The sequence below is a fragment of the Dipodomys merriami genome, unplaced genomic scaffold (assembly GCF_024711535.1).
Source record: "Dipodomys merriami isolate MVZ:Mamm:240054 unplaced genomic scaffold, mDipMer1.0.p SCAF_325, whole genome shotgun sequence".
Classification (NCBI taxonomy): domain Eukaryota; kingdom Metazoa; phylum Chordata; class Mammalia; order Rodentia; family Heteromyidae; genus Dipodomys; species Dipodomys merriami.
The window spans coordinates 1020001-1047979 of NW_027204771.1; the positions used below are offsets into that span (position 1 = coordinate 1020001).

The window sequence follows — 27979 nt, forward strand, 5'->3', positions numbered from 1 at the left end:
CCACACGGGGTGTTTGCTCTGGGGTCGGGGCAAAGGGTCATATCTTTCCGGAGGCAGGGTTTGGGCTTTACGGGCGTGTGGCTCATCCCTTCATCCTTGTGCAGATGCCGGGAAGAGCTTTGGGCCTCTCCTCTCTCCCAAAGGCCAGAGGCCGTGTCCCTGGGCGCATGGGACTCGACCGATGTAAGAGATGCAGGAGAAGAAGGGGAGCACGCAGAGCTGATCAGAGGGAAATAGTCACCATGGCTCAGTGGTAGAGCACTCATCGAGCATGCACGAAGCCCCAGGTTTCATTCCTCAGTACCATATACACAGAAAATGCCAGAAGTGGTGCTGTGGCTCAAGTGGTAGAGTGCTAACCTTGACCAAAAGAAGCTCAGGGACAGTGCCCAGGCCCTGAGTTCAAGACACACACACACACACACACACACACACACACACACACACACACACACACACACACACTGCACACACACACCAACTGGACTCAAGGAACAGTCATGAAATCTTCCCTAAATACCCCATTCTGTGTTAGTGATCTCACCATTCCTGACAGACTGTTTCAGGCTGGTGTGATTTTTTCCCCAAATATTGCTCTTTTTTGGGGGTCAGTTGTGGGCCTTGAACTCAGGGCCTGGGCACTGTCTCTGAGCTACTTTTGCTCCAGGATGGCGCTCTACCACTTGAGCCACAACACCACTTCTGGTTTTTCTGGTGGTTCATTGAAGAGCAGAATCTCATGGACTTTCCTGCCCTGGGCTGGCTTTGAACTGTGATCCTCAGATCTCAGGCTCCTCAGGAGCTGGGGTTCCAGGCGTGTGCCCTGGCAGAGGGCCGGGTCCTTCAGGACGGAGTTTTGGCTCTTCATCCACTTATGGTGGAGCAGGGAGGGTGATGACACGGCATGTCCCGTCAGATGGCCCATGCCAGACGGCCTTCCCCTTCCCAGTCCCCCCCCTGCCTCTCCCCCCCCCACCCCCGCCCTTCCCTCCCACACTCTCACAAGACTCCTCTTTCTCTTTTATTTCCAGGTGGCCCAGGAGAAGGGAAACTGCTCCTTCCAAAAGAACCCCACACCCTGCGTCGTCCCCCAGGAGCAAGGGAACATCTTCCATACCGTCTTTGCTTTCTTCACCAAGTCCGGGAGGAAGGTGTTGGTAAGGAGGGCAGAGCCCGGGCTTCTGCTCCACACTTCTCCCTTCTCACTATAGCTTCAGTTTTGCCATCCACCGACTTTAAAAAATCACCTACGGGGAGCTGGGAAGGTGGCTCAGTGGTAGAGCGCTTGTCTTGCATGCCTGAGGCCCTGGGTTCGAATCCTCAGCACCACATAAGCAAAAAAGAAAAAAGCCGGAAGTGACGCTGTGGCTCAAGTGGTAGAGTGCCAGCCTCTAGCAAAACAAGCTCAGAGATAGCGCCCAGGCAGTGAATTCAAGCCCCATAGCCAACAACATATCTGAGGACCAGGTTGTCCAAGTACAATAAACATGGTTCACAATGTATCAGGAATGCTTACATCTGTCCTGTTCCTTGTCTAAGTTTATACTGTCTGTATCATTTTTCCTTTTTTTTTTTGGTGGTCCTGGGTACTCTGCCACTTGAACCGCAACTCCACTTCCAGTTTTTTGGTGATTTGTTGGGGTTAACAGTCTCAACAGATGTTCTTGCCACGGCTGGCTTTGAACTGTGAACCTCAGATCTCAGCTTTCGGACTTGCTAGGATTACAGGAGTGAGCTATGGGCAGTAATTTATATTTATAATTTATATATATATTTTGTTTTCTTTAGCCAAAAGAAAATCTCCCAGGATTTTTTTCTTTTTACGTTGACTATAAAATGAGCGGCCATTTGGTACTGGACAGGCGAATGAAAAAAAATAAAATAGCCTGGCTGTCCTTGGAAATCCCTTCGGTTTTTTTCTCTTCTGAAAAGATTTCTCCCTCTAATGGTAGGAAGGAACAACTGCGGTTTTCTTCTTTTTTCTTCTTTTTTGCTTTTGGTTTTTTGTCTTCACTGGGGCTTGAACTCAGAGCCCCGTGCTCACGCTTGGCTTTTTCACTCAAGGCTGGCACTCTACTGCTTGAGCCCCCCATACACTTCCAGCTTTTTGCTGGCTCACTGGAAATCAATCTCATGGAATTGGACACCCAGGCTGGATTTGAACTGTGAGCCTCAGATTTCCGCTCCTGAGTAGCTGGGATGACAGGCCTGGCTCCCCCCACCTCTCTCTCTCTCTCTTTCTCTCTCTCTCTTTCAACAGCTAGTTGTCTGCATTCTCTCCTCAGGACTGTGGGAAGCCGGGGATCTCTTGCCTGACGATCCACTGTGATCTCAGCGCCCTGGGCAGAGAGGAAGGCCGCACCATAGAGATTTACACGCTGCTGAACACGGAAATACTGAAGAAGGTATGTCTGAGAACACGCCTCTCGCTGCTGGCAACCATGGCTCTTGCCTGTCAGCCCAGCGACCCAGCAGCCTGAGAGCTGAGGGTCAGGGTTCGAAGCCAGCCCAGGCAGGAAAGTCCATGAGACTCTCATCTCCACGGAGCCATCACAAAACCAGAAGCGGCGCCATGGCTCAAATAAATGGCAGACCGCCAGCCTTGAGTGGAAAAGCCGTGTGAGGCCCTGAGGTTTGAGCACAAGCCCCAGGAATGAAGGAGAAGGAGGGGCGGGGCAGGGGGAGGAGGAGGAGGGGGAGGAGAAGGAGAGAAAGAGGAGGAGAGGAGGGGGATGAAGAGGAAGAGAAGGACAGGAGGAGGAGGAGGAAGAGGAGGAGAGGAGGAGGAGGAGAAGGAAGCACTTCTTTGTAAAAAGCATTTGAATTGGCTTCTCCACACTCCTGCTGTTCTGGTTTAGTTTGACTTTGCTTTGCTTTCCCTTATTTGGGTTTGTCATTGTTGTTGTACCAGGCTTGCTGTCTCAGGGCTGGGATTACAGGCGTGTGCGGCTGCTCTCAGAGCTCGGCTGCCCCTTGTGAACCTCTTCTGCCAGCGTCCTTGGTCGCTGTGGGAATGCCAGATGTCGGAGGAGCAGTGTGTGGCCCAGGGAGTCCTGGGCTTCACCCAGATGTGCGGAGTGGGGGGTACTCGACCGGGGAGTCTCAGGCTTCACCCAGATGTTGGGGGGGTTACTCGACTGGAGAGACCCTGGCTTCACACAGATGTGACTCCTCCACCTAGTCTTCTCTTTCACAAGCTCCCTAGCTGCTTAATTTGCACCTTTGCTGCTCATACTAAAACTCTAGAGTCTGACTTTTCTGTCAAGGTTTTTAACAAGCACCTGGCCAATGCCAACTTCACAGGTCTGGAAAGTACGGATTTTTGTTAAATTTATTTTTATTTTGTATTTTTTGCCAGTCCTGGAGCTTGAACTCAGGGCCTGTGCCCTGTCCCTGAGCTGCTTTTCCTCAAGACTGGTGCTCTACCACTTGAGCCACAGCGCCACTTCTGGTTTTCTGGTGGTTTATTGGAGATCAGAGTCTCACAGGCTTTCCTGCCCCTATGGCTTTGAACTGTGATCCTCAGATCTTGGCCTGCTTGGCGGACTTGCATTTCTTCTTCTCTAGTGTGTGTGTGTGGGGGGGGGGGGTAAAGAGGGGCTAATGCCAGGCTCCTTAGCAAAGCCTGGATCAAAGCAGAGGTCAAAGCTGGGCCTCCACTGTTTCTGGAGACTAAAGCAGAATTATCTGTCACTCTGACACCAGCGTTGGCCTCCCTCTTCTTCCTCCTCCTCCTTCTCCTCCTCCTCTTCTTCCTCCTTCCAGGAGCTGAGCCTAGGGCCCTGGGCTGTCACAGCTCCCTGAGGACCAGAAACGAGGCCAGATGTGCAGTCGGTCTGAGCCTCAGGCTCCGTGTTTATTTTCCTTCTGACCTCAGATCTGGCCCTGCCAAGGGAACTTGAGGGTCTGATCGTTTTGGCCTTCACAAGTTCACCTCTGAAATGGAGGATCTGATTTTTTTTTCCATCCCCAGAGAATTCAGATCATTTTTCTTTTCTTTTCTTTTCTTTTTTGTCGGTCCTGGGGCTTGCACTCTGGGCCTGGGCGCTGTCCCTCAGCTCTTCAGCTCAAGGCAAGTGCTCTACCACTTGAGCCACAGCGCCACATCTGGTTGTCTGGTGGTTCATTGGAGATGAGAGTCTCACGGACTTTCCTGCCCAGGCTGGCTTTGAACCGAGATCCTCAGATCCCAGCCTCCTGAGTAGCTGGGATGACAGGCGTGAGCCACTGGCACCGGGCTGTGATGAAATTCCCCTGAGATCAACGTGGGGCGTGGAAGCTGGGTGCTGTCTAGTCTGTCATGGAAAGTCGCTGTCACTGGGGTGAAAACATGCCATCTGCTCCACAGGACAGCGCCTCTGTCATCCAGTTCATGGCCCGAGCTCGAGTGAAGGTGGAGCCGTCCTTACGGGTGGTGGAAGTGGCCCATGGAAACCCGGAAGAAATGACTGTGAGTCTGCTGCTGTCAGCCTCCCATGCATCTAGGGTGACCGGTGCAAGCTACTGGGATCCAAGACTCTCTGGGTAGAGATAGGTCTGTGAGCAGAGGCAGGGTTAAGGTGGAGTAAGGCCTGGTCAGCTTTAGCTTCCAGTCCCATTACCCACCCATCTGCTGAGGCTTCTCTGTGGTTTAATCTTCGGCTCCGTAGGGTTCCTTGTGAGGTGAAAGTTTCCAGCAGTGATTGTCCAGAGGAAAAAGTGAAGTCTGAGCCAGGTGCTGGTGGCTCATGCTGGTCATCCCACCTACTCAGGAAGCTGAGACCTGAGGATCACAGTTCAAAGCCAGCCCAGGGAGGAAAGTCTGTGACACTCTGATCTCCAATGAACCCAAAAAACGCAGAAGTGGAGCTGTGGCTCCAGTGGTAGAGAGCTAGCCTTGGGCTGAAGAACTGAGGGACAGCGCCCAGGCCTGAGTATAAACCTCAGGACTGGCATAAAAAGAAAAAGCACAAGCCCCTGAGTTCAAGCTTCAGTACCAGCACCACACACACATACACACGTGCAGGCACACACACGTGCAGGCACACACACATGCACCCAAAACAAAACACTTAAGCGTGGTATGATGTCAAACACCTATAATCCCAGCTTACAGGAAGGCAAAATGAAGAGGATCACAGACTGAGGCCAGTGCTGGACAAAAACAAAACAACTCCTTGAAAAACAACCATAGTAAAAAAGAAAAGAAGGAAGGAGGGGAGAGAGGGAGGAGGGAGGGAAAGAGGAAGGAAGAAGGAAGGAAGGAAGAAAGGAAGGAAGGAGACAGAAAGAAGGTCCTGGGGGCCTGGCTCAAGCTGCAAAGAGCCCACCTTACAAACAGGCACTAAATCTAAGCTCCAAGAAAAAGGAGAAAAAATAAACCACAAGAGGACACAGATGCGGTGGGAAGAACTCCAGGTAAGGTGTTCTATGTGCAGACGGAAATCCTCCAGGCACAGGGCTGGAGCGGCCGGAGATGGGGTCCAGGAAGTCAGGGTGCCCCATCCTTCCTGAGGGGGTGAGGCAGCTGGGGTTCAGGAAGCTGGGGCGTCCTGTCTTTCCTGAGGGGTGTGCGTCCTGAGGGGCGAGGCTGAGTCACGGTACTTCCTCCAGAACACCATTTCCGATCGAAGCTGTGTGAGATCACGCTTGGACGGACGGACAGACAGCCTGGCCTGGGCTTTTCATTGTTCTTTCTTTTTGTTGGGTTTTCTCCCCTCCCATGGGGGAGGGAAACGTGAACGCACGAGGCGTCCAGTGTCTCCCCTCTGCTCTCTTCCCAAGACTGCCTTGTTAAATCAGCCCACGAGCCGAGGTGGGGGCATTCCCACATCCTTCATCGTCACAATTTTAAAAAGAGACAAAGACATTTCAAAATGAAAATAATAATAATAGGAAGATTCTCATTGTCAGGTTTTTAAGGATTTTTTTATATCATTTTTAATTTTTTTTTCTGGTCCTGGGGCTTGAACTCAGGGCCTGGGCGTTGTCCTTGAGCTCTTTTTGCTCAAGGCTGGTGCTCCACCACTTGAGCCACAGCACCACTTCAGTTTTTTTGCCAGTTAACTGGAGATCAGTGTTGCTGCCTCTGACTTAGAATGCTGATCCTCCAATCTCAGCGTCCTGGTCTCAAGCCAGGACGACCGGCATGAGCCCCAGACCACAGGACAGGACTGATATCTTCATCTCCTGTGACAAATGTGGATGGTGCCACGGTGTGTTAGCTTGGGTCCCAGAAGGCAGATGCCCAGAATTCTACATAACCACCAGGCACCCACAGCTCACACCTGGCATCCCAGCTCCTCAGGAGGCTGAGATCTGAGGATCGCAGTTCAAAGCCAGCCCGGGCAGGAAAGTCCATGAAACTCTTATCTCCAATGAGCCACCAGAAAACCAGACATGGCGCTGTGGCTCAAGTGGTAGAGCGCCAGCCTTGAGCAAAAGCAGCTCAGGGACAGCGCCCAGCTCTGAGTTCCAGTCTCAGTGAGATTTTCCCTACTGAGGCTCTGGTTTGCTTCCTAGGCCGTCTTCGAGGCCCTGCACAACATGGAGCCTCGGGGCTACGTGGTGGGCTGGATCATCGCCATCAGTTTACTGGCCGGCATCCTCATCTTCCTGCTGCTGGCCGTGCTGCTGTGGAAGGTGAGTGGGGACCATGGGCCCGCAGCCTCCGCCCCACCCTGGGCTACCCAGATGGGTGGCCACCCCATCTCAGATCCCCTTATAGTTCACAGAATTGGGGAGACAAGGCCTCCTGCCACCTGGAAGTAGAAGTTTGTTTTGTGCTTTGTCTTGTTGCCAGTCCCGAGACTTGAACTCAGGTCCTAGATGCTGTCCCTGAGCTACTTTTGCTCAAGGCTGGCGCACTGCCACTTGGAGCCATATATGGCACCACTTCGAGTTTCTGGTGGTTCCTTGGAGATGAGAGTCTCATGGACTTTCTTGCCCAGGCCTGGCCTCGACCTGCGATCCTCCAGATCTCAGCTTCCTGAGTAGCTAGGGTGGCAGGCGTGAGCCATTCGCTCTCAGCGTACAGGTTAAACAATTTCAGGGCAATGTAAAAGCAGAGGAAAGCTGGGCACCCAAGGCTCACATCTGTCATCCTAGCTGCTCAGGAGGTCAAGATCTGGAGGATTGTGCTCCGAGGCTGGCCTGGGCAGGAACGTCTGTGACTCTTATCTCCAAAGAACCATTAGAAAACCGTACGTAGTGTTGCGGCTCAAGGGGTAGAGCACCAGCCTTGCATTAAAAAGCTAAATGATTGTCTGGGCCCTAAGTTCAAGCACCACTTCTGGCAAAAAGAAAGAAGGAGGGAGGGAAGAAGGGAAGCCAACATTGCTTTTACATGGCGACTACCAGACCAGCACCTTCGCGCCCACTTATTTCCAACCCCACCCACAAGACCCCCATCTTACAACTGTCAGGGAAAAAAAAAGAAATTCTGATTCTTCAACACATGGCCCTCTGCTGCCATCTGTCGGGACGTAGTTGTACTAAATGCATCTGGCTGCCGTGCAGAGCGCACCCGGCTCGACCGGGTTCAGCTGTGGATTTTGTTGTGGTCAATCGTGGGGCTTGAACCCAGGGCCGGGGCGCTGTCCCTGAGCTCTTGTCCTCAAGGCTGGCACTCTACCACTGGTGCCCAGCATAGAGCATATTATGTTTAAGATGTACTCTTCGGTTCAAAAGCAGACAAATGAACCATTGAGGAAGCTTAACTGTCTTTCAGGAGATCACACACAGCGTGACGGAAACTCTGGCCCAGGGCTGGTGGCTCACGCCCATCGTCCCAGCTACCCAGAGGCTGAGCTGTAGAGAATCATGGTTCAAAGCCAGCCCAGACAGAAAAGTCTGTGAGTCTCTTTATATCGCCAGTGAACCACCAGAAAACCAGAAGTGGCACCATATATATGCCTCAAAGTGGTTGAGTGCCAGCTTTGAGCAAAAATTGCTCAGGGACAGCGCCTAAGCTGTGAGTTCAAGTCCCATGGCTGACAAAAATGAACGCTAAGGGACAGCACACAGGCCCTGAGTTCCAGACCCATTTTTTTTTTTTTTTTGGTCAGTTGTGGGGCTTGAACTCTGGGCTTGGGCGCTGTCCCTCAGCTCTTCAGCTAAAGGCTGGCGCTCTACCACTTGAGCCACAGCACCACCTCCGGTTTTCTGGTGGTTTATTGCCCGGGCTGGCTTTGAACCGCGATCCTCAGATCTCAGCCTCCTGAGTAGCTTGGATTACAGGCATGAGCCACCGGCGCCCAGCTCCAGCCCCATTTTTCACACACACACACACACACACACACACACACACACACACACACGGCTGCCACGCTGAATCAAAATGTTCCCCTCTCCAACACTACTAGCTGCGTCCTTCCTTCTTTCCTGTCTTGCAGTTGGGCTTCTTTCGCCGAAGGTACAAAGAAATCATCGAAGCGGAGAAGAACCGGAAAGAAAACGAAGACAGCTGGGACTGGGCGCAGAAGAACCAATGACCTGCCTGCAGTCCCGCCCCCATCATGTGCCGCGGGTCACCTGCCCGCACAGGCCCCGCCCCCGTCACATGCCACCGGTCACCTGCTCTGGGACCCTCCTGTCACGTGCCGGCCGGTCACATGCCTGCGGCCCCTTCATTTTGTGTATCTTCCATATTTGGAAGAAAAGGAAATCTTCTCCAGATTTTTCGGAGGCCCCTCTGATGCTAATTTTGTTTTTCCCCACTTCTTCCTCCTCCTTATCCGCTCCCATCCAGGTGCTGGCCTGAGAATGCCACTTACCCTCAAGTCACAGGACTGGCCACCTCCTCCACCACCACCACCTCCATCTCCTTCTTCATGATGAACTTTCTTAGGAACGTGAGTGTTAAGAAAGAGCCAAGTGATATTTATGAAGAAAACCTGCATGGTGAACCCTCGGGAAAACGGTTAACCTACAAGTATTTTTTAATATATGTGTATATATGTATATACATACGTATATATACATATATATGTGTAAGGTTTTTTCTATAGATATATATATATTATGTGTCTATATTTGTACCGATGTTTTCTGAGTTCTGTTGAGTAGTTAGTTATGACTTCACTCAAGCACTGAAACCCCTCACCTGAAGTCTGAGAATGACCCGGTGGGATCCGTATGCAAATTTTTTTAGCAATAAGAATATTGTACGTGGAAAACTTGCCGTTAACAAGCAAATGAACAACAAAGACTGGCAGCCAGACACTGGTGGCTCACCTCTGTCACCCCAGGAGGCTGAGCTCTGAGGATCACGGGTTTGAAGTCAGCTCCTGGGCAGACAAATCCCAGAGACTTCTCTCCAGTGAACCATCAGAAAAGAAAAACAAGGTTGGAAAGAAAACTTGGCTCAAGTAGTAGAGCACCACCAGCCTCGAAGGAAAAAGCCACATTGGGAGTACAACACCCCAAGTTCAAGTCCCAGTACCTGCACCAAAAAAGAAAAAAGATTTGCAGATAAACTGACCTGAAGAAACCACAAGGAAGCATCTGCCACGTGGCAGGACTGCACGTGCAAAAATATATATATGGATTTGAGGAAGACCCTAGCGTGCTACTTGTGAGCTTTGTGCTCAGTGACAGGTGCTTTTCTACGTGCCTTTCTGGGGAAGATTCCAGCAGTCATTTGGACAGGAAGCTCAGGTTCCCCCCAAGTGTACTCTGCCTTGACTTCCCCAGCCAACCTCTCTCCTCGCTCGAGCTGGCCAGGCGAGGCCCCCAGCCAGTGCTGGGCTGTGGTTCCTGGGGAGGACCTGCAACCTGTGTGCCTTTTTCCGGGTCCCAGGGACCCCGCGATGCAGCAAAGGGAAGATGTCCTGGAGGGGATGACCTGAGCCCGGGTCGCCTCCGGCCCTCCAGAGGGCCAAGCTGTGCCTCAGTTGTCTCAATTGAGAGCAGGGGAGTCCTCGCATTTCTCCTCCTGAAACCAGGGAGCAGTGAGCCTGGGCTCCATACCTGCGGCAGCTGGAAATCATCTGTGGGAGAAGGAAGGCAGACCCCAGTGTGATGCCCTCCTCACGACCCCCGGGCACAGTGTGATGCCCTCCCCATAACCCGAGGCCGACCCTGGCACCCACCACCCTGGCCGCCCATGGCTGGGGCGCAGCGTGGCTTTCCTGCAAGGACGGACAGATGGAAAGTGAGGTGCACACCCCAGCAGTGGCCGCTGCCCCCACAAGCCAAGAGCCCCTGACAAAAGCTGGTGAAGGCCCCAGGCAGGTGGCGTGGCCAGGATTGTGTTTTATGTTTCCTTATCAAGCTGTGGAAAGTCTGAGAAGCCAGAGAGGTGCAGGACTCCACCTCCGAGGGCACAGGTTTCCCTGCATGGCTGCTGCAAACACCTAAAAAAATATGGGTGCAAAACACGTGTGCATGAGAGGCCACCGCAGACCTGGCACAGAGCAGGCGGCTTCTGGAATCTTCTTAATGCAAATGGCCCAGATGCATGGAAATTAAGACCAGGGCCAGCTCCCCTTCCTTGAGCAGAGATGCTAGCCAGTGACAGCTCCAGGGAAGGTGTGGAAGGGCGGCCCAGGGAGACCAGGCCCCACACAGCTGGTGCACTGGGCCACATCTGTCATCCGGGCCACATCTGTCATCCTGGCCACACAGGAGGCTGAGGCCCAGGAACCCCGGCTCCAAGCCAGTCTGGGGCGGAACTGTCTTGAAGACTCTTCTCACCAGTAAAACAGCCAAAAACTAGACACGGAGGTGTGGTTTGAGTGGTAAGAGTGCCAGCCTCGAGAGACGCTAAGGAACAGCACCTAGGCCCCGTGTTCAAGCCCCTGTATGTACACATGCACACACAATTTGAGGGATACACGCTATGGGGCACAGGCCCACCCATGTGATACTCTAGGCTTGATTCCAGGATCACAACTAAGTCAATGGAATTCTCTTCAGGGAGATGGCCACGTGGAGGCCCCTGGGTCTTAGGGAGATGGCCACATGGAGATGGCCGTATGGAGCCCCAGGGCCAGGGAGCAGGCCTCTGTCAGGCACCTCTGAGAATGTGGAGCCTGTTGTTGTCACCAGTGGACTCGTGCAACGGCCGGTGGAGAATACATTTCTGGAACAGCCAGAGGGACCACCAGGGTGAGCCCAGTGGATGCCGCGATGTCTTCCAGCCCTGGATGGGGCGATGAATGGCGTGAGGTGGCCTGGGCCTATCTGGTGTCTTCTTTGTGGCTGTAATGTGTCAGGTCCGAAGTGCCCGCGTGATTGGCACAGCGGGCTCTTGTAACTTGTCTACATGGCGAGCACCCCTTCCGTGGGCTTCTAGAAGGCTCTGTCCCATCCCAGGAGGGGGTCTTCACAGTCACGTCTCCTGCACTCGAACTGTGTGGGACATGCCGGGTTTACACGAGGATAAAGAAGACGTGTATTTCACAATAAAAGACGGCTGCACACGACCCGCACATGTCTGCCTTCCTTTAACAGCCACCCACGAGGGCACTGGGATGGGTGCACGGTGCAGGACACGGGGTGAGTGTGCGGGGTGCATGAGGGCTTCAGGGTGAGTGTGCACACGAGGACTCCGGAGTGCGGTGCAGGAGGCCGCCGGCTAAGTGTACGTAGTGCACGGGGACGCTGGGATGCGTGTGCAGTGGCACGAGGCCGTCGGGGTGCGGGGGCGCGGAGCGGGATCCGGGGGAGCGGGGAGCGCAGGGTGCTGGCCGGGGACGCGGGCAGCCACTGGGCCAGGCCCCGCCAGGTCCGCCCGCCGCCGAGGGACTCAGCGCTCACGAGCGAGCGCGCCAGGCCCCGGTGCGCACGCAGCCAGTGAGCGGAGCCAGACGCCCTTAAACCCGCCCCACAGCCAATCCCCCGCAGCTCGTGGGCCCGCCCGAGATCCCTGATTGGCCGAAAGTCCAGGGCTCCGCTTCCGCGCACCGTCGTACCGCCCCGCCCACTGCACAGGCTAGCCCGTGAGCTAGAGGACAGCCCCAGGGGGACCGGGCTAGCTTGCCTCTTAACCCTGCCCCAACACGTCACGTTCGTAGACCCCTCCCCCAGGGGGCGGAGTCAGTCTCGCAGACGTCCCCCGACTTCGCTGATTGGCAGACGAAACCGCGCCACGCCCGCCGCTCGGCACGCCCCCTGAGCGGTGACGCAAGCCGTGCGGAGGAGTCGCTTGGCCCCGCGCGCCCGCGGCTGCGGGCCCGGGCCCGCGCGGGCTTCTCCGCCATGGCGCCGCGGGCCGTCAGCCCGAAGCCCGGTGCGTGCTCCGCGGCGCCCCGCCGGCGGGGTCCCCGCTGCTGTCCGCGCTCCCCGCGGCCCCCCTGAGACCTCCGGCCCCTCAGACCCCCGGTCCGCCCGCCCTTCAGGCCCCCGGTCCTCCCCGCGGCCCTCCCGCCCCGCTCAGACCCGCGGCCCGCCCGCCCCCCTCAGACCCGCGGTCCTCCCCGCGGCCCCCCTCAGACCCCCGGCCCCATCCGAGCGCCCCGCTGCCCCCCACCCGGGACCCCTCCCCACAGCCCGCACCCCCAACCTCCGCGCCCCGCCCCTGCGCCCCTCCCCCGCGGCTCCTCCCCTCCCCGCTCCCGGCGGCCGCTCCGCTCCGGCCTCGCTGCTCGGGCGGCGGAGGCCCCGCGGTTCCGGGCGCAGCGGCGGGGCGCCCATGGCGGGGCGGGCGGTGATCGCGCAGGTGACGGGACCCGGGGAGGACGAGGCCCGCGCGCCCCGCGCCGCCGCCAAGGGTGAGTGCGGGAGGCGGGAGGTTGTGCCCGGGGCGTGTGCACGCTGGCAGAGAAGAAGTGTGTGCGTGTGCAAGTGGAGCCGGGGCAGGCGTGTGTGCTTGTGCTTGCAGGAAAGTTGTAAGTGTGCGAGTTGCAAGTGGAGCCTCAGTGGTTGTGCACACACGGGCCGAAGTGTGTGCGTGCAAGTGTGCAAGTGGAGCCCCAGCAGGTGTGCACGCACTGGCAGAGGTTGTGTGTGTGTGTGTGTGTGCATGTCTGTTCCTAATATTGGTCTGAAAGGGTGAGTGTGTGTAGTAGATAATGCATGTGCAGCAGATCCAACAGGTCATGAGTGTGCACACGCACCACGGAGCGGGACAGACGCGTGCACACCTGACAGCGGCTGTCAGGCTGGCGTGTGGAGGCTCACAGATCTGTGTCTTCCCACACCACAGGGGGAGATGGGAGCCGGAGCTGTGGGGAGGGGGGGCTCTTGTCTTCATTGCTGACAGTTTGTGTGGTGGTGAGTCCGTCTCACACTGCGGACCTCCCCTGTGGGTATGCACACGCACCCACACACGGGAAGCAGCGTGGTGGCTTCTGACCGCATCCAGATGTGCGAATACAGATGTGTGTATATTCAGATGTACAGGCCGTGGTGGTTTAAGTTGGACAATGGGTGGCAGCTGGGTAGGACTCTTTGTGTTTGTGCACACACGTGTGTGTTGTACTCATACCCAGGCTTGAACTCAGGGCCTAGATATTGCCCCTTAGCTTTTCCCACTCCAGGTACATTCTATCCCTTGAGCCACAGCTCCACCTGTGGTGGTTTTAGTTGTTAATAGGAGAGGATTTTCCTGCTTGGGCTGGCCTTAAACCGGGATCCTCAGTTTTCATGGTAGTCATGAGTCACTGGCATGTCCTGGCTGTTTTTTTTTTTTGGGGGGGGGGTTAGGGGGGTTGGTCATGGGGCTTGAACTCTGTGCCTGGATGCTGTTTCCAAGCTTTGTAAGCAAAAGACTCAATCTGTGAAAAAATCTAGACTGGGTAGACAAACTTAAAGAGCACACCTGATCTGTTTGGCTTGTTGACAGTAGCTTTTATTAGCAACCTTTTTATCATCTCCTGGCTACCTGTTCTGTTTGTTTTTTCTGTGTCAGATTGGCTTATGGGTCCAATCTGCCATCATGGGGGGGGGTGTTCATTAGTAGAGACCCTTTCCTGCTGTGAAATCCTAATTCACTTGAGTTTCTTGTTTTGTTTTGTTTTTTGTTGTTTAACTCTGGGCCTGAGCACTGTCCCCTGAGTTCTTCAGCTCAAGGCGGGCTCTCTACCACTTGAGCCACAGCGCCACTTCTGTTTTTCTGGTGGTTCACTGGAGATCACAGTCTCATGGGTTTTCCTGACCAGGCTGGTCCCAGTGCTGGGACCAAAAAAAAAAGAGTTGAAATAGAATAGACTCTGACGCAGTAGTTATATCTGAAAACAGATCAGATATGAAGAGGTTTGATTTAATTAACTTTTTTAAATTAAAGTTTCCATTTAGAGGTAATAAAAGTTCACCTCGTGTCTCTGGCTCCCAGCCATTCAGGAGGCTGAGATCTGAGGATCTTGGTTCAAAGCCAACCTGGGCAGGAAAGTCCGTGACACACTGACCTCCAATAAACCACCAGAAAAAGCTGGAAGTGGAGAAGTAGACCAAGAGGTTCTTTTTTTTTTTTTTTTTTTTTTCCTTTGGTCCATCATGGGGCCTGAACTCTGGCCCTGGGCGCTGTCCCTCAGCTCTTCAGCTCAAGGCTAGCACTCTACCACTTGATCCACAGTGCCACTTCTGGCTTTTTCTACTTATTTGGTGCTGAGGAATCGAACCCAGGGCCTCATGCATACAAGGCATGCACTCTACTACTAAGCCACCTTCCCAGCCCCCCAGGAGGTTCTTTTTTTCCCCTTCAGTTTCCTGGAAGAAATTGTGTAGAAATTGGTGTCCCTTCCCCCCAGTGAAATCTGAGCCTGGAATTTTCTTTAGGTTTTTTTGTTTTGTTTTTTTTGCCAGTCCTGGGGCTTGAACTCCGGGCCCCAGGTGCCATCCCTGAGTTGCTTTGGCTCAAGGCTAGTGCTCTACCACTTTTTCTGTGTATGTGGTACTGAGGAATCAAACCCAGGGCTTCCTGTAATGCTAGGCCATCACTCTACCACTGAGCCACATTCCCAGCCCATGGTGGAGGAATTTTAAGTGTGCAAAATTCAGTTTTCTTATTTCACAATGATTCAAGCTATATCTTTGATGTTGGGTGAATTGTTGGGAAATGTTGTTTTATTTTGTGCGTATATTGGGCCTTGTAGCTCAGGACCTAGCACTCCTTGTTGGCTTTTTCTCTTAAGGCTGGTGCTCTACCACTTGAGCCACATCTCCATGAGCCACCAACGCCAGTCAAAAAGTTGTCATCGTTAAATGTTTGCTTCAGGTTGAGCTGAGGGCTGTAGACAAAGTCAAATTTGGTTGCTTTGAAAACTTTGGTTGCCCTTAAAAAGAAATGGTAATGAATTCAGTGTGAACTCGAGTCTGAAAGTTTAAGCAACAAACTGCTGTTGAACCAACCCTAAGAAGATGGATTCAAACTGGGTGTCAGTGGCTCACGCCTGTCATCCCAGCTACTCAGGAGGCTGAGAGCTGAGGATTGCGGTTCAAAGCCAGCTCAGGCAAGAAAGTCCTTAAGACTCTTATCTCCAATGAACCACCTGAAAACCGGAAGTGGAGTTATGGCTCAAAAAGGGTGGAGCCACTAACCTTGTGTAAAAGAGCCCCGGGACAGTGCTCAGGCCCTGAGTTCAAGCCCCACAACCCACAAAAAGATCACATAATCCAGGGTTGGAGGCCTGGCTCAGGTCAGAAAACCAACGAATGAGTGAAAGCAAGCATCTGGAGTCAAAAAAATAAGTAAGAATTATGTAATCTGATAAATAACAGCCTCTGTTAGTTCTGAGTAACTGCTTCAAGTGAAAAACTGGAGCGATTTCTTTCAGCTAATCATGATTTGTGTGCAGACTTCACCAAAATGTTCCCGAGTCTTTATACCTCAAGCACGTTCCGTGCTGGAGAGAAGCCATTTAACAGGTGATCACGGATGCCATCCCTACTTTTCAAAATGAGTATGGAAGCTAAAGCTTGCAATGTGTTCAAGCATCTTGAGAAAAAAAAACAAAACCTGTACCAGCTTGTCAACAAGGCTGGAAGAAACTTAACACTCTTACGGCCAACAGGGTGCCAGTGGCTCACGCCTGTAATCCCAGCTACCAAGAAAACTGAGGTCTGAGGATCACGGTTCAAAGCCAGCCCCAGCCAGGAAAGTTCTCGAGACTCTGATCTCTAGTGAACCACCAGAAACCGGAAGTGGCGCTGTGGCTAAGTGGGAGAGCACCAGCCTTGAGCTGAAGAGCTCAAGTTGATCCACAAAAGAGCCAGAAGTGGGGGCTGGGAAGGTGGCTCAGTGGTAGAGCACTTGCCTTGCATGCATGAGGCCCTGGGTTCGATTCCTCAGCACCACATAAGCAAAAAAGAAAAAAGCTGGAAGTGGCACTGTGGCTCAAGTGGTAGAGCGCTAGCCTTGAGCTGAAAGGCTGAGGGACAGCGCCCAGGCCCAGAGTTCAGGCCCCACGACCGGACCCAAAAAAAAAGCCAGAAATGGAGGCGTGGTTCATGTGGTAGAGCACCCGGCCTGAAGTGAAAAAAAAAAAACAATGTACGAAGGTGCCTTGAGTTCAAGTCCCAGTACCAGCATGAGAAGAAGGGAAGGGGAGGGAAAGAGGGAGGAAGAAAGGTAGAGAGAAAGGGAGGGAAGGAAGGAAGGACAGTTTGTCTCCATTGCTTGTTATTTAGAATTTTATTTTATTTGCCGGTCCTGGGGCTTGAACTCAGGGCCTGGGCACTGTCCCCGAATATCTTTTGCTGAAAGCTGGCGCTCTACCACTTGAGCCACAATGCCATTTCCAGTTTTCTGGTGATTCATTGGAGATAAGAGTCTCACGGCTTCTCCTGCCCAGTCTGGCCTTGAACCACAATCCTCAGATCTCAGCCTCCTGAGTAGCTAGGATTACAGGCGTGAGCCACCAGCGCCCGGCTTGAGCTATAATTCTAACCTGCATCTTGAGTGGATTTCTCTCCTCCCCCGCCCCCGCCCCCCCCCTTCTGTGAAGATCATTCTGGAAGAATGAGGGAGGGAGACATTTGTCGCCAGTTGAAGTCGACCAGAAAGAGCAGGATGGCCAGTGGCTGCTGTGGGGTTCAGGCCACGGGGCTAGTGCAGCCCTGAGCATTTCCTCGTGGGTGGGGGAGGCTGAGATCGCTGTGAACGCAGCCCAGCCCCGACTGAGCTGAGCTGGGGTGTGTGCTTAAAATACCCAGCTCCCCGGCAGGCAGAGCTGCTGTGCGGGGGAAGGGATGCGTGGGCCTCTGGGCGTGCTTAGGCCCGGCGTGTGCAATCTATTTTGAAATCTGCGGTTTTTATCCAGAGAGGTTTCTTGGGGGTCTGTGTTTATTTGGTCGATTGTGGGGCTTGAACTCAGGACCTGGGTGCTGTCCCTGAGCTCTTTGTGTTCAAGGCCGGTGCTCTACCGCTTGAGCCACCGCACCCCTTCCAGCTTTCTGGTGGTTCGTTGGAGACGAGAGTCTCAATAGGTTTGGGGGTTTCGTTTTGTTTTGTCTCTGCCCAGGCTGGTCTCGAACTGGGATCCTCAGGTCTCCATTTCTGGCTTTTGTTGGTTTGGTTTTGGTGAAAAGTCTCGAATTTGTCTGCCCGGCCCGCCTTTAAGCCCTGATTGCCCTGTCTCAGCCTCCTGCCTGACTGGGCTTACAGGTGTGAGCCACCAGTGTCGGCTCAAGAGGTGATTCTTTCAGGGACCAAGTCTTCTTGCCTCCCCTTTGGGGCGAGAGAATCTGGGTGTTCTGTAGCTGTTATACTCCATGTGCTGGGTACCCCGCCTTTCACCTCCCTCCAACACTTCCCTCTCTTTAATCGCTGGCCAGAGGTGGGAGCGCAATCCTAGAAGGAAAAATAAAATCGGAGTATTTCTTTAAGCATGGATCCCTGGAAACAACTTCTTGCCCTCTTTTCCCTCTTAAAAGAAATGAGTTTAGGGGCTGGGACGGTGGCTCAGTGGTAGAGTGCCTGCCTAGCATAAACGAAGCCCTGGGTTCAATTCCCCAGTACCACTTACACAGAAAAGGCCAGACGTGGCGCCTTGGCTCAAGTGGTAGAGCACCAGCCTTGAGCAAAAGAAGCTCAAGGACAGCGCCCAAGCCCCGAGTTCAAGCTCCAGGACTGGCAAAACAAAACAAAAACAAACACTGGTTTCAAAATGATTCTTTCTAGTTACTTGTCAAGGAGACATTCTTCCCCAGAAACTGTTTTTCCTCTTTCTTTTGGGGGTTGAGGGATGGGAGACAGCAGGGGTGGCAAGGCCTTGTGTTTGGACTCAAGCTATAGATCTGGCTCTGTTGTTGTTGTTTTCCACTCAGTGCTGGCACTCTACCACTCGAGCCACACCTCCCATGCAGTCTTTTTGCTTTGTCACTGGAAATAAAATAAGAGTCCCTCAGATGTTTTTCCCCAGGCCAGCCTTGAACCGTGATCCTCTAGATCTTGGCCTCCTGAGTGGCAGGGATGACAGGCCTGAGCCATTCCCCACACCCCCAAAAGGATTTTGTCCAGCAGACAATCCAATTCTAGAACCCCCTGGAGTGCTCTGGGATGGGGCAGGGAGGCCAAGTGGTCAGGGGTTCCGGAACACTCCACGTTGATGAGCTTCTCTGTGCCTCTTTTCCCAGCCGCGCAGTGCAACCTCAACGTGAAGCAGAGAAACCAACGCGTGCTCAGCTCCTTCTTCTGCTGCTTCCGGGCCTACGATGCAGAGACCCCGTTGTCCAGCACTCCCCACGATGTGCTTCCGGCATCTACAGGAGAAAATGGGGCCCTGCACAAGGTCATCAGGGCTGGCGGAGTAGTATACACCTGGTTAAAAAAACAGCCGGGCACTGGTGGCTCATGTCTGTCATCCCAGCTGCTCAGGAGGCTGAGATCTGAGGATCATGGTTCAAAGCCAGCCCGGGGCAGGAAAGTCCGCGAGACTCTTGATTGCCAATACACCACCAGAAAACTGGAAATGGTGCCGTGACTCAAGTGGTAGAGCACCAGCCTTGAGTGAAAGAGCTAAGGGATAGCACCCAAGTCCCAGGACACACGCACACACACACACACACACACACACACACACACACACACACACACGAATATGATCTTTGTCTCTTGGAATCTGACAGTGGTTTTCTTCTTTTCCTTTCTCCTTAGGTTGACCAGCGGCCAATCACTCCCACCCCAAGTGTAAGTTTACTTTTCTGATCTTACTGAAATTTGCATAGAACGTTGTGAGTTGGGCCTCCTGAAAACCAGGATTGTTTCGGTTGTGTATGTGTGTGTGCGTGTATACGTGTGTGCACATACACACTGCTCCTGGGGCTTGCACTCAGCCTGGGCGCTGTCCCTGAACTTCTTTGTGCTCAAGACTGGCACTCTACCACTTTGAGCCATGTATATGGCGCCACTTTGGTTTTCTGGTGGTCTATTGGAGATCAGAGTCTCCCGGTCTTTGCTGCCCGCCTCCCCCAACCATCCTCCAGATCTCAGCCTCCGGAGTAGCTAAGAACTATAGGTGTGAGCTGCTGGTGTCGACTTTAAAAAAAAAGGAAAGTGAGAAAGAAAGGAAAATTCTACAGGTTTGACACAGCGCAGAAGTGTAGCCCCATGCCATAGTAAATGTTAAATAAAACATGGCCCCGGGAAATGGGCCTGCAAAGTCAGAGTTGCTGTTATAATTAAACCTTCACACCAGGCGCCAAGTGGCTCACGCCTGTCATCCTAGCTACTCAGGGACAGCGCTCAGGCCCCAAGTTCAAGCCCCAGGACGGACAAAAAGTCACCATCCTCCTAGCTGTGGTCACGTTCGCTTTCACGTATGCCATCACTGACATAATGGAGTAGCCAATCAGGATGTTGTCTCTTCCATAAAGGAGATAATACTACGGATTTGTTGTTTAGCCACCAGCTGAATACCTTCTTCCAGAGGTGACGGTGGCGGACTACGGGAAGAAGTGTATTGTTATCGACTTAGATGAGACGCTGGTGCACAGTTCATTTAAGGTAAATACACATTTTTTTAAAAACACAGTGGTGAACCAGGTACCTGTTAGCTACTCAGGAGGCTGAGATCTGAGGATCGCAGTTCCAAGCCAGCCCGGGCAGGAAAGTCTATGAGACGCTGATCTCCAATGATCCACCAGAAAACTGGAAGTGGCGCCATATATATATGGCTCTAAGTGGTAGAGCGCCAGGCTTGAGCACAAAGAAGCTCAGGGACAGCACCCCAGGCCCTGGGTTTAAGCCCCAGAATTGACATCAAAAAAAAAAAAAAAAGTTGGTCCATGACAGCTTTCTCCATGCCCCCCCAAAAAAAAAATTCCCAATTTTAACTTGCTTTTGTTTAATCAGACCTATTAATACATAGTTTGGGTTTGTCTGTTTCCCCCTCTGTAGCCTATTAACAATGCTGATTTTATTGTTCCTGTTGAAATTGACGGAAGCATACATCAGGTAAGACGTCAGAGAGAAGTCTGAGGTCCATTGAGTGATTTCCGAGTTCCTGTAAACTGTACTTCCACATTCTCACATCCGTGACAATGTGATTCGGTCTGTCAAAGGCAGACTTTAAAGTGAAGTGTGGGGCTGGCCACTGGTGGCTCACGCCTGTCATCCTAGCTACTCAGGAGGCTGAGAGCTGAGGATCGCAGTTCAAAGCCAGCTCTGGCAGGAAATGAGACTCTTATCTTCAATGAACCACCAGAAAACTGCAAGTGGTGCTATGGCTAATGTAGTAGAGCACTCGCCTTGAGCTGAAGAGCTGAGGGACAGCGCCCAGGCCCAGAGTTCAAGCCCCACGACCCCCCTCTCCTCCCCTCCCCCCCCCTGCAAAAAAAGTCCAGGACAGGGGCTCATCCCTATAAAGTTCTGAATTGTAAGACAGAAAGAGAGACTAAGGCCCTGGAACTCATTAGCCCCTTCATAGCGCTGTGGGAATCCCCCCTACGCTCCTTTTTTTATTTTTTTTTCTGCCTGTCCTGGGGCTTGAACTCGGGCCTGGGCGCTGTTCCTGAGCCTCTCTGTTCAAGGCTGGCACTCTACCACTTGAGCCACAGTGCCACTTCTGGCTTTTTCTGAATAGTTTACTGGAGTCAGGAGTCACAGACCTTCCTGCCTGGGCTGTCTTTGAACCGAGATCCTCAGATCTGAGCAGCTAGGATGACAGGCGAGAGCCTCTGTGCCAAGCGACTTTGCTTTTTACAACACTCATTACCCTGGTTCTGCAGCCTCTTCCTGAAGTGTGGGCCATCTCCACCTTCTGGGGTCCCCAAGGACAGGAAGGGGTATCACCGCGCCAGGTCCCTGTCTCCCCCACCCACCCCATCTCTCCCCTTCATGCCTGTCCCTCAGCTCCCTCCTGTAGTCCCAGCCCCCATACACCGCTACAGGGGCCTACGGAGCAGGGGACGCAGGCCTGGCCACCCTGGCCATCTGGCTGACTGTGCACTCTGCTCCCACAGGTGTACGTGCTGAAGCGGCCGCACGTGGACGAATTCCTGCAGCGCATGGGACAGCTGTTTGAGTGCGTGCTCTTCACCGCCAGCCTGGCCAAGGTGCAGGGAGTGGGGGGGGGGGGGGGAGGCAGAAGAGGGGGGATGCACCCGAGGTCACCCCTGCATCCCACCCCACACCTCATTATATTCTGCACCCCACCCCATGCCCCATGAGAGCTTGATGGATGGATTTATTTATTTTATTTTTTGTCAGTCATGGAGCCTGAACTCTGGGCCTGGGTGCTGTCCCTCAGCTCTTGAGCTCAAGGCGAGTGCTCTACCACTTGAGCCACAGCACCACTTACAGCTTTTTCTGCTTATGTGGTGCTGAGGAATGGAACCCAGGGCCTCATGCATGCAAGGCAAGCGCTCTACTACTGAGCCACCTTCCCAGCCCCTGGGAGTGATTCTTATTTGTATTTATTTCTCATTTCTCATTTATTTTTATTTGTCATTCTATCTTTATTATCTTTATTTTTAATTTATATATTTTTTCTTTTTGGTTTTTGTTTTGGGTCCGGTCGTGGGGCCTGAACTCTGTCCCTCAGCTCTTCAGCTCAAGGCTAACGCGCTACCACTTGAGCCACAGCTTTTTTCCGGCTTTTTCTTTTTGCTTATGTGGTGCTGAGGAATCGAACCCAGGGCCTCATGCATGCAAGGCAAGTGCTCTACCACTGAGCCACCTTCCCAGCCCTCATTTACGTTATTTTTTTTTTTATCATTTTATAGTTTTGTTCCTACTTTAAATTTTATTTCCTTGTTTTTATTGTACTTACGTTTTATTATTTATAGCATTTTTATTTTTATAACATTCTTATTGTATTTTTATTATTATTTGTTTTATTTTATTTACATTTTTATTCACTATGTTATTTATTAGTGGAAGGCTTGAGCCCCCTACTAGAATAAGCCCTAGGCCTTATTCCTGCATACAAAAATGAGTGCAGCCGGGCACCGGTGGCTCACGCCTGTCATCCTAGGTACTCAGGAGGCTGAGATCTAGAGGATCGTGGTTCAAAGCCAGCCCAGGCAGGAAAGTCCGTGAGACTCTTATCTCCAATAAACCACTAGAAAATTGGAAGTGGCGCTGTGGCTCAAGTGGTAGAGTGCTTGCCTTGAGCTGAAGAGCTGAGGGACAGCGCCCAGGCCCAGAGTTCAAGCCCCATGAACGGACAAAAATAAAGAAAGAATTCTCCGGTCCAGTATGCAGACCCGGTGGCCGACCTGCTGGATCGCTGGGGCGTGTTCCGGGCCCGGCTCTTCAGGGAGTCCTGTGTCTTCCACCGTGGGAACTACGTGAAGGACCTGAGCCGCCTGGGGCGGGAACTGAGCAGCGTGGTCATCGTGGACAACTCCCCCGCTTCCTACACCTTCCACCCTGAGAACGCTGTGAGTGCCCCGTCAGATGGCACTGTGCACGCATGCGTGCGTGTGTGTGTGTGAGTATGAGTGTGTGTGTGTCCTAAGACTTGAACTCAGCTCTTCAGCTCAAGGTTAGCGCTCTACCACTTGAGCCACAGCGCCACTTTTGGTTTTCTGGTGATTCATTGGAGATCAGAGTCTCACCAACTTTCCTGCCCGGGCTGGCTTTGAACCATGATCCTCAGCTCTCAGCCTCCTGAGTAGCTAGGATGATAGGCGGGAGCTACCACTCCCAAGGTATACCAGTTGTCCTCACTGAGAGCCTTGCTCCAAATGAGGAGGGTCTGAGGGTGAGTAGGCCCACCCCCACCCCGGAGCCATTCTACCCCCCACCCCCAGTCATGTGCTGTCTTCCAGGTGCCCGTCCAGTCCTGGTTTGATGACATGACCGACACGGAGCTGCTGGACCTCATCCCCTTCTTGGAGGGGCTCAGCCAGGAGGAAAACGTGTACCGTGTGCTCCACAAACTCTGCGACAGGTAGCCCCGGGCCTGGCCTGTCTCCCGCCGACAGTGCCACTCCAGAACATTCCGCTCAGGGGACCAGCCTCAGCCTCTGCCCCTCCACAAGGAAAGAGAAGGGAGTGCCCCTTCTCCCACGCTTGAGGCCACACGAGAAATGTGGCCTTTAAAAAACAAAATCGCTGGTGGCTCACACCTGTCACCCCAGCCACTCAGGGGGCTGAGCTCGGGGATCGAGGATCAAGGCCAACCCAAGGGGAGAAGAAAGTCCTGGGCATCCTTCTTTCTCATGAATGTACCAAAAAAAAAAGCCAAAAGGTGGATCAAGTGGTGGAGCACCACGCCTTGAGTAAGAAGAGCCCAGGGATGATGCCCAGGACCCTGAGTTCAATCCCCAGGACTGGCAACAACAACAACAAAAAAGTCAGAAGTAACTATTTTTTAGGAAAAAAAAAACAACTCTTTTTTTCATAGATTTCACAAAGGAACGTGCATTTTACCGGATTTGCTTTTCTTAAGACATACCAAAAAGAAAAAAAAAAAAACAGAAAACCAGGACAACCTTTCTGTCTACGTAGATCCCCTCCCCCCCCCCACCTGGCCTGCCCCAATTCCTATGCCCACAGCCACCCAGATCCTCCTTCTTGACCTCATACCCCATCCCCAGAACAAAGTGCCTTGTCGAATGTTAACAGTCTCAAGCAGAGAGCTCACTTTTCTATACAACATATTTCCAGACATCTTCTGGGCTTTTCTTTTTCTTAGATGCTCATGAAGATGAAGGTGACAGTTTTCTAGAACCTGGTGGCGCGTGCACGCACACGTGCATGCGTGTGTGTGTGTGTGTGTGTGTGTGTGTGTGGTCACAGAAGGGAATTCTGTCTAGCCAGGTACCTGATCAGCTCACACCTGATCAGCCCAGCTATTTAGCAGGCTGAGATTTGAGGACCACGGTTCAAAGCCATCTTGGGGCATGAACATCTGTGAGACCTTCATCTCCAGTGAACGGCCAAAAAATGCCAGAAGTGGAGCTGTGGCAACCAGCCTTTGAGTAGAGAAAGCTCAGGGACAGCGCCCAGGCAGGCCCTGAGTTCAAAACCAGCCCAGGCAGGGGAAAAAGTCCGTGTGACTCTTAGCTAAGCCAGATGTGGTGGTGTGGCCCAAAGAGTAGAGCACCAGCCTTGAGCCAAAAAAAAAAAAAAAGCCAAGTTAAAGCTTAAAGGCCACGAGTTCAAGCCCCAGCACTGAGACACCACCACCACCAAACCACAAAAACCGCTTTGGTATAGAGTCAACCAAACCATGCCTGTTTCTTGTTGGTTTTTTAACTTTCCAAAAGCCAAACGGGCATGAAGGTTTATCATGATTATCATTTGGTTTTCTGTGCTGCTGAGCACTGGCCAACCTCGCCCAGGGTGGCCTGCGGCTCTCTGACTGTTGTCTGCCGACGTGCCTACGGGCTCCACACCTGCTCACACTCGATCGTGTGCGCATGCTCCAACGGCGGTCTGGCACCTTGCAGCCAGCCTACCTTGCCTCCTTCATCCAGGTCCCCAGCCCCTGAGAGACGCCAAAAGAGTAAAATGATGAGAGAGCCGGGCACCCCGGCCCCCTCTGGCCCTCTTCCCCCTTCTAGAAGCTCAGCTTGCCCACCAGCTGTGGAAGTCTTGTTGCTTCCCACAAGAGGAAGCTTCCACAGCCTCAGTTTCCCCTTCCCCCTGCCAGACCCCTTTTCAATTCTTTTTCCCAATTGGGGATTTTTTTTTTTTAAGTGGTCTATGTCTTCCTTGACAGCTGGAGTCTTAGAGCTCTTTTAGCCTTTGGTGCGTTGGGCCTTGGCCAGACTCCTTAGTGGAAGCCAACTAGGTCTTTGTGAAAAGCCTTGAAATTCAGGGTGAGGGTGAGGTGGTGGAGTCCACGCTGGGGTGCTAGTAACTCACCCTGCCCGTCATCCTAGCGACCCAAGGAGGCCCAGGTGGAGGCTCATGGCCCCGAGGCCAGCTTGGGCGAGATAAATCCATGAGACTCATCTCCAATGAGCCAGCCAATTTTCTTTTCTTTTGTTGGTCGTGGGGCTTGAACTCTGGGCCTGGGCGCTGTCCCTCAGCTCTTCAGCTCAAGGCTAGCGCTCTACCACTGGAGCCACAGCGCCACTTCAGGCTTTCTTCTTTTTGCTTATGTGGTGCTGAAGAATCGAACCCAGGGCCTCTGGCATACAAGGCATGCGCTCTACCACTGAGCCACCTTCCCAGCCCCAAATTTCTTGTTTTGTTTTCACTCGTGGACCATCGACCCCACTGCCAGCCACCATCGTCCTCTGGTCCTTAGTCTGAAGACTGAAGAGTAGTATTCAGGGTTCCAAACTCAGTCACTCAGTGATGGTGGAGCAGGGACACGTCACCATGCAGAACCATGTGCCGTGGGCTGCCCACACTGTAAGTTTTGTTGAAAATCCATTATTTAACGTCACCCTGCTCCTGCACCACCTTAAGTGTCTTGAGTGTTGGAGTCAAATACTGATACCTGGCCGGGTACCGGTGGTTCACGCCCATCATCCCAGCTAACTCAGGAGGCTGAGATCTGGAGGATCGCTGTTCAAAGTCAGCCCGGGCAGCAAAGTCCATAAGACTGATCTCCAATGGACCACCAGAAAACCAGAAGTGGTGCAAAGTGGCAGAGCCCCAGCCTTGCGCAAAGTGCTCTGGGACAGCGCCCAGGCCCCGAATTCATGTCTCATAACCTGCAGCCCCCCCCCACCCCCAAATACTGATATCTACAGAACAGAGCCACATGGAGCACTTCAGGATTTTCACCCACGCCCCTCCTGCCCTCTGTGGTGGCATTGTGGGGCTTTTTGTGGAAGTGGGAGCATGCAGAGAGGATTAAAATGCTAGAATATTCCAGGAGGGAGTAGTCCAGGAATCGTTCTTTTTTTTTTTTAGATAGGTCGGAGCCAGAGCCTAAATGCCATGAAGTATAGAACCAGGTGTGAATTGTTCCAACCCAGTTTACAGCTATAGGGCGGGGGGGAGGGGGGCGCGTTGGCTCCTGTGGCCCATAGACATGGCACATGGGGCTGAAGTAGGGGTACCAGCCCCCCCATGCACCATACTGGACCCCACTCCGAAATGCCAGCCCTTTCAAGCCCAAATAAATCTAAAATGCACATATATAATCTATATCTAAAACACATATATAATATATATATTATATATCTAGGGTTTTTTTTTTAAACTCATCTATCTGTAAAAAACCATAGGATCCTGACATGCAGCGAGGAAAGGGTGGGGTTTATTTTTTGAGGTAACTACCGGTATTGCTTCCTAATACCAACCTTTTATGACAGTGGCTCCTTTGAGCCGTTATCTTCCCAACATTTACCAAAACACTTTTTTTTTTTTAATTTTGTCTGACTGGAATTTGCACAGGCCTCAAATACGAGGTGACAATTTCAAAGTCTCCCAGCCCTGGCATGACACCTGTCATCCCCACTACTCGGGAGGCTGAGATCCGGAGGATCGTAGTTCAAAGCCAGCCCCAGGTAGGAACGTCCGTGAGACTCTGATCTCCAGTGAACTACAAATTAGAGCCAGATGCAGGGCTAGGGCTCAGAGGGGTGGAGCACTAAGCTTTGAGCCAGAAGCTCAAGGACAGCGCCCCAGATCCTGAGTCCAAGCCCCAGGAATGGCACAAAATAAAGATCTGTAACCTGGCCACACTTTACAGCTTTGGGTTTTACAGGTGGCTTTCTAATGAAAAGTCAGATCAACTCCCCATATAGCGCATGTCCTAGCCAGCCAGTGCTGGCCCTGCCACTGACTGCCAAGCCTGGGTCCCCATGGTTTTCCGCTGGACATCTCAATGTGATTGCAAAAATAGGTAACATTTACAAGAAAGCCAGCATGCCGCACAGTGTGGGGACCACACCCAGCACCCCGTGTCCACAGGGACAGCCCTCCCCATGAAGAAGTTGGCCGTGATGGGTTTTTTTTTTCTTTTTCTCTTTTCCCTGCCAAAATAACAATAAATCGAGCCTGGACCTGCGCCCTCTGGTGGTCAGCATGCGTCACTGCACAGCACCCTGCAGGCATAGTGTGTCCTTGGTCAACCCCCTGTCCTCAGTCCCCCCGCCCCCCCCCACACACAAACACCTCCCCCTGGGCCGGGTTTTCTGGTGGTTTATTGGAGAAAGTCTCACTGCCGTTCTTGCCCAGGCTAGCTTTGAACCACAATCCTCCAGATCTCGGCCTCCTGAGTAGCTGAGATGCCAGGTATGAGCCACCAGCACCCAGAAGAACCAGTCCTATGAGGAGATGGCGCAAAGCATCCTGGGAACTGAGCCCCTCATCACTGAGGTCACGGAGTGAGGGAAGCACCCTCTAGGGATAGATAGGCCTTGGAGATGAGGGGGACAGAGGTCCAGCAGACGTAGGGGCCGGTCCTCTGGTGGGGCTCCTATTCTCCAGCCTGAGATCTGGAGGATCAGGATTCAAAGCCAGCCTGGGGCAGGAAAAGTCTGTGAGATTCTTGTCTCCAGTGAACCACCAGAAAACGGGAAGTAGAGCTGTGGCTCAAAGTGTACCAGCCTTGAGTGAAAACAAGCTAGGGGACAGCGCCCAGGCCCTGAGTTCAAATCCCAGGACTGACACAAAGAAAAAAGACCCAGGACAGCTCAGATGACAAGCTGGCAGCCAGCCAAGGGCGATGGCAAGAGTGCCAGCACCCACCATTCAGCGGCCACC

The 27979-nt window shown here is 52.9% G+C and overlaps 2 protein-coding genes across 2 annotated transcripts in view; both read left to right on the plus strand.

The window, feature by feature from the left end:
- Nucleotides 1-11405, plus strand: part of Itga9 (integrin subunit alpha 9) — a 93595-nt gene extending 82190 nt beyond the window's left edge. The window contains exons 24-28 of the mRNA XM_070042418.1: nucleotides 1032-1157; nucleotides 2286-2405; nucleotides 4349-4450; nucleotides 6502-6621; nucleotides 8373-11405. Of these exons, the coding sequence (XP_069898519.1) occupies nucleotides 1032-1157; nucleotides 2286-2405; nucleotides 4349-4450; nucleotides 6502-6621; nucleotides 8373-8471 (567 nt within the window). The 3' untranslated portion in view covers nucleotides 8472-11405. The remainder of the gene's footprint in view (nucleotides 1-1031; nucleotides 1158-2285; nucleotides 2406-4348; nucleotides 4451-6501; nucleotides 6622-8372) is intronic.
- A 731-nt stretch (nucleotides 11406-12136) lies between these two features.
- Nucleotides 12137-27281, plus strand: Ctdspl (CTD small phosphatase like). Its single transcript, XM_070042423.1, has 8 exons — nucleotides 12137-12692; nucleotides 18496-18650; nucleotides 19016-19048; nucleotides 19763-19864; nucleotides 20258-20314; nucleotides 21322-21414; nucleotides 22558-22743; nucleotides 23134-27281. The coding sequence occupies exons 1-8, from the start codon at nucleotides 12614-12616 to the stop codon at nucleotides 23257-23259; spliced, it is 831 nt and encodes a 276-aa protein (XP_069898524.1). The 5' UTR covers nucleotides 12137-12613; the 3' UTR covers nucleotides 23260-27281.
- Nucleotides 27282-27979: the final 698 nt, after the last annotated feature.